The sequence below is a fragment of the Dendrobium catenatum genome, unplaced genomic scaffold (assembly GCF_001605985.2).
Source record: "Dendrobium catenatum unplaced genomic scaffold, ASM160598v2 fragScaff_scaffold_1595, whole genome shotgun sequence".
Classification (NCBI taxonomy): domain Eukaryota; kingdom Viridiplantae; phylum Streptophyta; class Magnoliopsida; order Asparagales; family Orchidaceae; genus Dendrobium; species Dendrobium catenatum.
Window position 1 is genome coordinate 1,847,560 of NW_021320057.1, and position 12,921 is coordinate 1,860,480.

The window sequence follows — 12,921 nt, forward strand, 5'->3', positions numbered from 1 at the left end:
TGAAGTGAGGCAGAAGAATTCCCATTGGATTAAGTTTGAAGATATTTGGACATCTTATCCTAAGGCTTGGCAATTAGTTTGGGATAAATGGAGAGTGGATGATGTAGGCAATGAAGCTCTTAAGCTTAAGAAGAAATGCCAAAGAACTCTTAAGGCTCTCTTCTTCTGGAGTAGGGATAAAATTAAGATGCTTAATCAATTGAAGGAGGATCTGGGCAGTACTCTTGCTCGTATTACGTCTTGTTGGAAACAACGAGCAAAAGTAAAATGGCTTGAGGAAGGTGATGAGAACACCAGGTTCTTTCATTCAATAGCATCAGCTAGAAGGAGGAGCAATTGTATTGAAGTGTTAAAGCAGCCTGATGGATCAATTGTAACAGAACAAATGGAGATCTCTGAAATAATTCAATGTTTCTTTGAAAAGAAATGGTGTGGAAATGCTATTGTAGAGGAGGGGTGGCCTTCCCTTGGTTCCCATGTGATAGCTTGGTTGAGGTGGCGGGTTTCCTTGAGAGTGCAGTCACTAAAGAGGAGATCTGGGCTGTTGTTTGTTCTCTGGGCAGAAATCGTGCTCCTGGTAGAGACGATGTAACAGCTTCCTTTTTCAAGAGTTTTTAGGAGATTGTAGGGGAGCAAGTTACCAAGGCTTGTCTGGAATTCTTTGAATCAGGATTTATGGATCCTGCTTGGAAGGAAACGGTGGTGGTCCTTGTGCCTAAAATCAAAAATCCTAAACATCCAACCAACTTTAGACCCATCAGCCTCTGTCAAACTATCTATAAAGTAGTTGCAAAGGTTTTAGTTAACAGACTTAAAGGGGTGCTACCTAAGCTTATTTTTGAGGAGCAGGCTGCATTTGTCCCGGGGAGATCTATTTCCAACCATTGTTTGATTGGGAAGGAGGTAATTAATAAGTTCAAGATCTCTAAAGCTTCCTCAGGCTTTTTCGCTTTGAAAGTGGACATGGAGCAGGCTTATGACAAGATGAGCTGGAAGACATTAAACTTCTTGGTGGAGGAGATGGAATATTTGGGGCTGAAGTTTGCTTTGAGAAGGCTTACAAAGGTGGATTTTGCTCCACTGATTCAGAAGGTGCGGAACCATACGCTGACTTAGGGGATCAGACATCTATCCTTAGCTGGGAGGATTACGTTGATTAATGCTATTCTGATTCCAACATATGTTTATGTTGTGTCTCACACAATTGTGTCTAAATCTGTGCTGAATGAGATGGAAAAGATTTGTAGGAGATTCCTATGGAATGTTGATGCATAACACAGAAGCATTCACTATGCTTCATGGGAGAATATTTCCAGACCAAGGAGGAAAGGTGGATTGGGTTTCCATACTAGTGATAAGTGGGTTGGACCTTTGCGTGCAAGAATTGCCTGGGAGTATAATGGTAAGCCTTCAAATATACTTCAGAGATGTTTGGCAAATAAATATGGTAGATGGCCGTGGGAGTATGAAGGTAAGAGAGGGGATTCAGTTAGCTGGAAAGTTATCATGGATGGAGCCAACAGCCTTGGTCCCTGTTTACGGTGGAACATTGGTAATGGCTGTGATATTCATGTTTTGAATCATACTTGGATTTGGGACAAGGCCATTTCTTTATGGCCTATGTTTTGTGATATTACAGCAATTGAAGATGCTAAGGTTGCAGATCTTATCACGGTGGAAGGTAGTTGGGACAAGTCTAAGCTGCTGTTATGTTTTGGGGAGCTGCTGATTGACAGAATTTTGGAGATTCAAATTGATAATGAGAGGAATGCTGATTCACTTGAGCTTGTGAAGAATCCTATGGGTAATACTATTTCTTCAACTGTTTATAACAGAATTTTTATGTACAAAGATGATATATGTTGCAATATCTTGAATATGGGTTTGCAACCTCAGGTTAGAATTTTCTGGTGGAGGATTTATAAAGCTATCATTCCCACGAATGGGTGGCTTCATACTAGAGGGCTGGAGGTCAATGTTCACTGTCCTGTTGGTTGTGGTATGCTTGAAGACTTGGATCATGTCACGACAGGTTGTGATCAATTGCATAAAATTCTAGATGTCCTGAATGGTTGGGGCTTTGTTATCCCAAGTTTTGTGTGCCTACTGCAGTTGTTTGAAGCTTTGGAGGTTAATGCCAAGGATAAGAAGATGGGGGTGATGATTTATTGCAATGATGTGTATTACAGTAGGATGAACAGAAATGCTGTAAAGCATGGGAAGGATCGGAGCTTACCTACGGTTTCGACTGGATTTATCCTAGAAGGGATCAATCAAGATTCTCCTTCTTACCACTTGGAGCAATGGGACACTTCTCAATCCTTCAGGTTGTCTTCTTTTTCATCTTGGTGTCCCCCCCTACAGGTTGGTTGAAAGTGAATGTTGATGGTGCACTTTTGAGATCTAATGCAGGTGGAGTGGGAATTGTGGTTCGGGATAGTTTCGGGAAGCTGATGGTAGCTGCTGGATGGAGTCTTTGCCATTGGGACAGTGGTCAAGTGGAGATGATGGCCATCCAATATATAGGGAAGCTTGCTTTGGACTGGATGTTTGATCATGAGGGGATCATTGTGGAGAGTGATAATGCATCTGTTATTGAATTTATACAGAATTTTAAAGCTAAAAGACTTTGGAAGCAAAAGCATGAAGATGTTGATAATTGGAGTTGGCTGAGATCATTCCAACATATTATTTTTGTCCATACCTACAGAAGGTTTAATATGGCGGCACATTATTGTGCTCATAGAGCTATAGAGGATACATTCCATTGGGATATAGGAGATAGAAATGTATGTATTCCTCAAGAATTTTTAGATATTCTTGAGGATGATAACAGTTCTTTTGCTTTAGATTAGGGGTTATTAGGACCTTTTTATTTTTGCTTGATGTAATTGTTTTCTTTTGATGAATGCAAATGTAGAAGTTCAACTCTCTCTTTCTCTCTCTCTCTGTCTCTCTCTCTCCCTCTCTCCCTCTTGGGTCTCTCTCTCCCTCCTCTCCCTCCCTCGCTCCTCTCTTTCTTTCTCTCTTTCTCTCTCTCTCTTATTCCCCTTTCTTTCAGTCTCTCTCTCCCTATCTCTCTCTCTCTCTCTCTTTCTCTCTCTCTCTCTCTCCATCTCTCTCTTCTTTCTCCTTCTCCATCTCTTAATTTTCTCTCTCTATCTCTCTCTCTCTTAATCTCTCTCTCCCTCTTTCCCTCTCCCTCTCTCTCTCTCTATCGAAGGTGATTCGAAGGCGATTTAGAAGGGAATTCTCGTGCGACACCGATTGGAGGGGAGTCTCTCCTGGATCGGAGATCTCATCGCCATAGTTGGACGGGGCTCTTTCGTGGATTATGGTGGGGGGTGACCCGCAGTCACCCCCTCGTCACCCTTCGACGAGGAGCGATGGAGGGAAGGAGATTCGAGGAGGGAAGAAGGCTGGAGGTAGTTCTGGTCGGGGAGATGGAGTGAAGAATGCGTTGGGGGGGAATGCTGTGGGAGGTAAGAATGGAGGAGGTGGTGAAAGGAGGCTTTCATCGTCTGGTTCAGGAGGTCGTGTGGCTAGACCTCCGAGTAGAGCTGGATCTTCGAGATCGGGGGGATCTGATGAAGGTATGGTTGCTGGGAAGGAGGTGGTTCCTTCTGCTGAGCTGGAGAGGGAGTTTCTAGCTGGAGATCTGGGAATGGAGGTACGGGATGTGCCAATGCAGGGGTCTATGGATCGTATGGAGGTGATGGGGATTCTTGGGGGGTCTGAGGCTGAAGATTTTCGTAATGAGGTTAATATGGGAGATGTGGATCAGTTGGAGAAGGGATTGTCGCAACCAGTGGAGAGTATGCAGGAGGTTATGCAGGAGGTGATTGATACTGGTGGAGTGGATCTTTCTTCTGATGGAAACTTGGATGCTGATTTCAATCGTGGTCAAGGAGGCATGGCCATTGACTCACAGCAGATTGAAGGGCGCAATGTTGATGAGAAGGTTGGTCTGGCTTCTGTGGATCCGATGAAGGTGAGTAAAATATCGGATAATCCCATTTTTGAACACGAGAAACCTCTGTTTACGTTTGGGAAAATGAGTAGCATTGCAGATCTTCGTAAGGCTTCTAACTTGGATGGAGCTTTGCATCGATCGAATGCGGGAGGTATTGGAATTGTAATAAGAGATTGTGAAGGGAAGCTGATTGCTGCAGCTGGTTGGTGTATAACACATTGGGACAGCACACAAGTTGAATTGTTGGCTTTTAAGTACATTGACAAAATCCTTTCTGTTTGGATGTTTGATTTTTATGGAGTCATTATAGAGGGAGATAATGCAGGCGTGATCAAATACATGCAGAATTTCTGGCATAAGGATAATTGGAAGCTGCAAGGGACGGATTGCATAGACATGGATTGGCTGAAGATGTTCCAAAAGGTCTTATTTGTTCATACTTATAGAAAGTTCAATAGAGCAGCCCACTTTTGTGCACAGAGGGCAGTGGATAGTTCTTTTTCTTGGGATATAGGAGATAGAGATATTCCTCAAGAGTTTTTAGAAATCCTTGAGGAAGATAGTTACTTTTCTTTTTCTAGAATGCCAAATGGGCATTAGTTTTTATTTGATAGTTTGTAATAGCTTTTTTTAGATGAATGCAAATGCAGAAGTTCAGCTCTCTCTCTCTCTATCTCTCTCTACATGTGAAACCACTTAAGTAATAGAAAGCTTAACTCTTAAACATCGAGGCACCTTTTGGTGTAATGGCTGGAATTTTTATGAGAAACTCCGCGGTTAAGTAAGCTCATCCCAAAGCAATTCTAGGATGGGTGACCTACTAGGAAGTTACACCAACAGGGAAAAACCATGAGGCCCTTATGCCAAACCGGACAATATATAGATAGTAAAGAGTTTGGGCTGTTACAAATGGTATCAGAGCAATACACAAACCAGAAGATTGGAGCTAAGTGTAATACATGGTAAAGTCCTACGCCATTAGAGCCACCTCTTGAACCCTATGTGAGACAAAGTGCTATATTACGGGAGCCCTACATGAGATTATAGGGACCTCCTCTAGAGTCCTATTTGCCTAGTGGATAATTCTAGGATACATATGCTGACGAGGACATCTGTTACTTAAGTGGGGTTGATTGTGAAAAACCCCTTAAGTAATAGAAATCTTAACTCTTAAACATCGAGCCACCTTTTTGTGTAATGGCTGGAATTTTTGTAAGAAACTCCGTAGTTAAGCATGCTCATCCTAGAGCAATTCTTGGATGGGTGACCTACTGGAAAGTTACACCAACAGGGTAAAACCATGAGGCCCTTATTCCAAAGCGGACAATATCTCTACAATTATGAGTTTGGGATGTTACACACACACACTCTCTCTCTCTCCTTCTAGAGTCTCTCTATCCCTCTCCCTCCTCTCTCCCCCCCTCTCTCTCTCTCTCATAATCTCTCTCTCCCTCCCTCTCTCCCTCTCACTTTCTCTCTCCTTTCTCCCTCTCCCTCTCCCGCTCTTATCTCTCTCTTATTCCTCTCTCTTATTTCTCTCTCTCTCTGTCTCTCTCTCTCTCTCTCTCTCCCTCTCTAGTCTCTCTCTCTCTCATTCCTATATCTCTCTCTATCTCTCTCTCTATCTCTCACTCTCTTTATAGCTCTCTCTCTGTCCCTCTCTCTCTCTCTCTCTCTCTCTCTCTCTCTCTCTCTCCCGCACTCCCTCTCCTTCTCTTCCTTTCTCTCTTCTCTCTCCCTGTCTCGCTCATCTCTCTCTCTCTCTCTCTCTCTCTCTCTCTCTCTCTCTCTCTTATTCCTCTATCTCTCGCTCTCTCTCTCTCTCTATCCATCTATCTCTCTTCTCCTCTCACTCCCTCTTTTCTTCTCCTCTCTCTATCTTATTCCTCTCTCTCTCTTTTCTCTCTCTCTCTCTCTCTCTCTCTCTCTCTCTCTCATGCACGCGCATGTGAGTTTTCTTCTCTCGAAAATGAGATCCAACCACCTGAATTTATCGTATTTGCTTGTGGGCTATGGTGGGGGATTACTAGCAGTCACCCCCTCGTCACTCATCGAGTAGCGACGTAGGGAGAGATGGTGATGGTATTGGAGATTGGTCTGGAAATAGCGATGGAGGAAAGAATGCAGTTAGGGGATGTAGTTTAGGAGTTGATATAAATAGCATAGGTGGTAATGGTGAGAGGAGATTTTCTTTGGTCTGAATTATTAGAAATTAGAGCTGAGGAGAAGACACTTGTTTACATTCGATCTTCAGTTAAAGCTAGAGTTGCTCACTTTCTTAGTTCTAAAGCTTCATAGAAGGTCATCACACAGAAGACGATATCGAGTGAGGAACTGGATGCTGAGTTAAAGGCAGAGAGCCATGAGCTGGTTGATGGGATTTATTGATGCAGGACTCATTTGAGCTGGATGAGGTGATGGAAATATTGGGTGGAAGTGAGATTGAGGAGTTTATTAGAGAGGTGAATGATTGTGCTGGATCATTGAAACTAATAGTGCGGAACTGGGATGCTGCTAGTTCTGGAATTCATGGTGAAATGTCTGTTGATACATAACATATTGAAATGGTTTATTCAGAAGAGAAGGCAATGTTTGCCTCTATTGATCAAATTGAGATAAGGAAAATTCTTGATAACCCGATGTTTGAGCTTGACAAAATCAATATTACTTTTGGGAGTTTGAGTTGTATCGAGGATCTGAGAAAGGGGTCACTGGGCCGTAATGCTCAGGATGCTAGAATGGACACTGAGCTTAATAAATCAAGGATCAATTTTGGTGTTCTTGGCCATATATATGAGGTGAAATTCCAAGATCAATCAGCTAGGGGCGATTGTGTTGATTATGGTGGTAGTGATTTCCTTATAGCTGCAGAGCAAGCTCTAGATGTTCATAGAAATGTTTATGCAGAAGTTATTTCCCCAAAAAAGTCACTATTAATGCCAAGTTCTTTTAGGCTAGGCAAAAAGGAACTTGATGAAATTAAAGCTTCTTCTAATGCATGGAAAAAATCTATGCCAGTCAAGTTGAGCTTACATGATGATGTTGGAAGCTTTTTGAGGGAAGATGGATTGGTGAGACTAGACTTAAACAAATCCAGGAAAATATTCAAAAACTTGACAGAGCTTTAATTGGTAGTCTTTTGGGATGCTGATTGCCATTTTGGGTTATGAAGAAGGAGGTCCAAAGGAAATGGGGGCACCTTGGCTTAACACAAATCATTCCTATGGGATCAGATTGTTTGTTATGTTGGTTTGAAAACATGGAGGCAAGGAACAATGTTTTGATTGGGGGGGCCTTTGTATATAGCAGGCCAAATAATTTGAGTAGAACATTAGACTACAGGCTTTTCATCTAAATCCAGGAGAAGGTTTACATCACCAGTTTGGATCAGGCTTCCAAACTTTCCAATGGAATACTGGGATGAGGCTAATTTTTGTGAGGTTGGCTACAGGTGTGGTAGAACCTTTATTCATGGATAAACAAACTAAGTTGTGGAATAGGTGTGCTTTTGCACACATTTGTTTAAGATTGGATTTGTCAAAGAAGCCTCCTAAAGGAGTGTGGGCACAAGGGTTGGAGGGGACATTCTTCCAACAAATTGAATATAAGGGGATTCAAGTAATCTTCTTGGGATGTGGCAAGGTTGGACACAAAACAGAGTCGTGCAAGGAGACTTGTGATCAGCTTAAACAGTACTGGCCGAAGACTACTAGTGTATAGAAACAGAACAATTCAGCAGATTTAGAACTTGGTACGGTGGATGGCACTATAGTTGATGGAGAAGATAATTTTGCTGCTAAAGCTAGCTTTTTTGGTGTGAGTTCTTCAGGTATTGATAAATACATGGGAGAATGGATTATTGTAACTAGAATAAGGAGATCCAACAATGCTCGAGTTGGGTACTGAACACAAACTGTGAATGCTAGACCTGCTGCCCCAGTTACAACTCCTAAAATAGTTTGGAGGGAAGTAAAGTTCAGAAGAATGTAGAATCTGCTGGTAAACATAAGGTTTAGATTAATGAATTGGGTAAGAAACCTACTCATTCTAGTGGTGTGGTGAAATCACAATTGCATATTAGTCCTGATATTATGGATCAAGGTGGCTTGATCCATCCTCCTTTACAAAATGAACGTGTTAATTAGCTACACGTGCAGGATGCCAGTCTAGGTGGTTTGTTATATCCACCTATATAGAATGTGGAAATGGTGGCTCTCAGCCATATGCAAAACTTGGAGTTGCAGTTAGGAAGCTGTGAGTCCCGTGGTGGAGTGAAGCATGCTAGTGATAAGAGATCGGTAGAGAAAAAGAATTGGAAAGATCCAAAATCTGTGATCTCTCCATAACAACTTTTAATTCACAAAGTATTGAAATTCTCAGATATCAAATTGGGAGTGTTGAAGGCTAAGAGCAAGCAAGTTAGAAATATCAAATCTGGGTTCTCTAAGGAGTTGGCACATCTTGGCCCATTATAGAAATTACCTGGTGTTAGGAGAAGCAAAAGTATGGAGGCTGAATTGTCAACATCTTCTTTGGAACAATTGGTTAATTTTATTGATTAAATTGATGGAGAGAAGGGTGATGTTGACATTGGTGGAGAGGCTATCTTCCAAGATGGTTTTATTGACAACATGTGCGGCGGGGACTCTTCCCCATTAGTGGATCATGTTTAGCCTTTTATGCTGGAACTGTAGAGGTGCTCGTAAGAAGGAGACATGTAACTACTTACGACACTTAATTGGAGAGCAGAGTATTAGCTTTATTGGGCTATTGGAGACTAAAATGGCTACTTTTTCCAGAAAGGACATCGACAAGCTTGTAGGTAGAGTGTGAGTTTGCTTTTCAGTCTGCAGTGGGTCGAACAGGTGGCATTTTAGTTCTGTGGAAGAGCAAGGTGGTGTCTTTCTAAGTTATTTTTCAGGCCAATCAATGTATTATTGGAAGACTTATATCTGGTAATAAAATTGATTGGGAGGTGGTAGTGGTGTATGCAGACAAAGACATGTATATAAGAAGGTAAGTTTGGGAGGAAATCCCTTTCATTTTTCCTCTGCATCAAGTGAAATATGTGAATTTGTGGATGCCAATGGATTGATTGATCCGGGATTTTCTGGGCCGACTTTCATTTGTTCTAACAATTAGGATGCTAAGAGTCGTATATATTCAATATTGGATAGATTCTTGATTAGTTCTTCAATCCTTGATTCTTTTTATTGATTGAAAGTAATGCACCTTACCAGATTAACTTCAGACCGCTGTCTGATATTGTGTGCTGTCCAAGGAGAATTAAGGAGGGCTTACTCTCATTGGATAAAGTTTGAGGATATTTGGGATAGCTACCCAAAGGCCTTGCAATTGGTGTGGGATAAGTGGAAGGTGGAGGATATGGGCAGGTTAGCTTCTAAGCTTCAGAAGAAATGCAACAGGACTTTGAAAGCTTTGTTCTTTTGGAGTAAGAACAAACTTAGATTTTTTAATCAACTTAAGGAGGAGCTAGGCAAGGAGATAAAAATTCTAAAATAATTGGAATGCTTGCCAGATGGATTGAAGGAAGTTCAGACTGATGCCTTGACATATAAGGTTCAGTTACTGAATAATAATCTAGCTAGAATTATGACATGGTGGAGGCAAAGAGCTAAGGTAAAATGGATTGAGGAAGGGGATGGAAATACCCATTTATTTCTTTCCATGGCTTCGGCTATAAGAAGAACTAATGGTATTGAAACCATGAAGCAGCCTGATGGTTCTATTCTTATAGAATAAAGGGATATTTTGAATGTCATTCATTATTTTTTTGAACATAAATGGCATGGGCAAGGCACTATTGAGGATGGGTGACCGTCCCTTGAAGCCCAAAGGAATTGTCTGGAACCTTTTTGGAGAATACTTGATGGTGAGGTCACTAAAGAGGAGAAATGGGCTGTTGTGAACTCTTTTGGTCGAAATATTGCACCTGGTAGAGATGGGGTAACGACATCTTTCTTTAAGTTCTTTTGGGAGATAGTTGGGGAGCAAGTCTTGAGGGATTGTTTGGATTTCTTTTCTTGTGGTTTCATGGATCCAGTTTGGAAGGAAACGGTTATAGTGTTGTGCCTAAAGTTTTGAACCTAGATCATCCTTAAAAATTTAGGACAATTAGCCTTTGCTAAACAATCTATAAGATTATTGTGAAGGTGCTAGTCAACCGGATTAAAGGGGTGTTGCCAAGGCTTATTTCTGAAGAAAAAGAAGCATTTGTACCGGGCAACTCATTTTCCAACCACTGCTTACTATGTCAGGAGTTGATGAATAGATTCAAAGTTTCCAAGTTAGCTTTGGATTTTTTTGGCTTCGAAGGTATACATGGAGCAATCATATGACAAGATGAGTTGGAAGACTTTGGAGCTTGTTCTCAAACATATGGGTTTCCCTCCGAGGTTCACCTCTTGGGTGCTTAGTTGTGTCCAAAGTCCAAACTTCACAATCCTTATAAATGGACAGTTAACGGAGGGGATTACTATAGATTGTGGGTTTCGTCATGTGTTCCCTTTGTCACCATATTTATTCATTCACTGTTATGAGCTTTTGTCTGCCCACATTCATCAGAACTTCAAAGAGTTGGGTGATCCAATTTATGGTGAGGGACCTCCTGTCTCCAACCTTCTTTATGTTTACGATATTTTACTTTTTACAAGGGCCTCTATTCCAAATGTGAGGAAGATTACATCAATTTTGAAGGACTATTGCTCATGGACCGGCCAAAGGGTAAAAAGGAGTAAATCTGCTATTCTTTTTAGCAAGAGGACCTCCTCTACTACTAGGTCCCGACTTGCAAACATGACTGGTTGTAGGATGGTGGATGAGTTGGATTATCTTGGCATTAAGTTGGAACTGAGAAGACATGTGAAGAAGGACTTTGGTCCATTGTTGCAACAAGCTCGAGCCAAGACCTTATCAAGGGGAACTAGGCATCTTTCCCTGGCAGGTAGAGTCACTTTGATTAATGCTACTTTACTTCCATCATTGGTTTATTTGGTTACTCATACTCTAGTAACAAAATCTATTTTCAATGATGATGAGAGGTTATGTATAAGCTTTCTATGGGATTTTGATGCTAAACATAGGAGCATTCATTATATTGCTTGGGAAAGTGTTGTTAGATCAAGAAGGTTGGGCAGTCTCTGGTTCCATGCAAGTGCTGAATGGGTTGGATCATTAAGATCACAGATTGCTTGGGAATTTATTAACAAACTGTTGAATTTGTTCTAGAGATGTGTGAATATGAAATATGGGAGCTGGCCATGGAATGCTGAGCTGAAGCATGGTGCTTCGGCTGTTTGGAAGTTGATCTGTGACGGGGCTAGCAGCTTATGCTACTGCTTGCATTGGAAGGTATGTAATGGCACGAATGTTGATGTTATAAATCATGTATGGATTTGGGATAGAGCCCTCTCGGTTTGGCCTATATTCCGTGACATAGAAGCTATTGAAGATCTTATGGTTGTAGACCTCATTTTGTTGGATGGGGTATGGAATGTGCAAAAGCTGCTTCTTTATTTTGTAGAGAGTCTAGCTATTCAAATTATGGAGATTGAAATTTGCAAGGACCTAAATGAAGACTACTTTGTACTACTAAAAAGCCTACTTGGATCCACTGTTTCAGCAATTGTCTATAACAGCAGATTCCAGGAGGATGACGGCACGAGCTATGCATGTTTAAAATATGTATTGAGGGCTCGGGAGAGAATTTTTTGGTGGAGAATCTTCAAAGATATAATTCCAATGAATAGTTAACTGCAAAACTATGGGTTTATGGTAAATTTAAACAGCCCTATTGGTTGTTGTGTGATTGAAAATAGGGATCATATTACTATAGGTTGTAAACAACATTGGGAAGTTTTGAATGTGCTGAATAGTTGGTGGTTTTATACCCCACGGTTTACATGTTTTATGGAGCAGCAGTTAGCATTGGAAAACAATGTCAAGGTTAATGATATTTCGATGTTGCTTTGCTGTATTGCAGTTTATCATAGCTGGATGAATATGAATTCGATCAGGCATGGCAAGGAGAGTTATACGCCTGATTTATGGCAACAAGTATTTTAGAAGTTCTTAATCAAGGTCGGCTTTCATTCCACTTGGACCAACGGGTTGCTATTCAATCTTTCCACAACAGGTTGGTTGAAGGTGAACATTGATGGAGCTCTTCTTAGTTCTAATGCTGGGGGAATTGGCATTGTTATTTGGGACAGCATGGGCAAGCTGATTGTTGCAGTTGGTTGGAGTATTTTCCATTGGGATAGTACCCAGGTTGAGATGATATAATTTCATGATATTTATAAGCTATTTTGGATTGGATGTATGAACTCAAAGGGATTATTGTGGAAGGGGATAAAGCAAGTGTGATTAAGTACATGCAAAAGTTCAAGTTTAAGATACTGTAGAAGAAACAACCAGATGAATGGGAGAAATGGAGTTGGATAAATTTGTTCTAATAGGTGCTGTTTGTGCATACATACATAAGGTTCAACATGGAGGACCATTTTTGTGCTCAAAGAGCAATAGTTGGTTCTTTTCTTCGGTATATAGGAGATAGAAATAATTGTATTCCTCAAGAATTTTTTATATTCTTGAGGATGATAGTAGCTCTCTCTCTCTCTCTTGCTTAACGGCATATTAGCCCTCTCTTTACTTTACTTAGTTGTAATAGCTTTTTGATGAATGTAAATGCAAAAGTTCATCTCTCTCTCTCTCTCTCTCTCTCTCTCTCTCTCTCTCTCTCTCCCTCCCTCCCTCTCCCTCTCTCGCTCCTCTCTCTCTCTCTGTCTGTCTGTCTGTCTCTCTCTCTCTCTCAATCTCTCTCCCCTTTCTCTCCCTCTCTCTCTCTCCTTTCTCCCTCTCTCACTCCTCTCCCCCCCTCTCAAGCGGGGGCGGTGGTGATGGAACGAATGGCGGTGAAGAGCGACGAC

General features: G+C 41.3%; 1 protein-coding gene across 1 annotated transcript; it reads left to right on the plus strand.

Annotated features, from left to right (window-relative positions):
- Positions 1-10,315: 10,315 nt before the first annotated feature.
- On the plus strand, positions 10,316-12,277 carry LOC114581197. The gene is made up of 4 exons (XM_028700824.1): positions 10,316-11,158; positions 11,222-11,666; positions 11,976-12,049; positions 12,140-12,277. The coding sequence occupies exons 1-4, from the start codon at positions 10,316-10,318 to the stop codon at positions 12,275-12,277; spliced, it is 1,500 nt and encodes a 499-aa protein (XP_028556657.1).
- Positions 12,278-12,921: the final 644 nt, after the last annotated feature.

Excerpts from the sequence above, each read along its gene's own strand:
- LOC114581197 (XM_028700824.1), top strand. The coding sequence starts at position 10,316 with ATGGAGCAATCATATGACAAGATGAGTTGGAAGACTTTGGAGCTTGTT. Across the intron at positions 11,667-11,975 it reads TGACGGCACGAGCTATGCAT|TTTATCATAGCTGGATGAAT; the intron begins GTTTAAAATATG and ends GCTGTATTGCAG. Across the intron at positions 12,050-12,139 it reads CGCCTGATTTATGGCAACAA|GTGAACATTGATGGAGCTCT; the intron begins GTATTTTAGAAG and ends GGTTGGTTGAAG.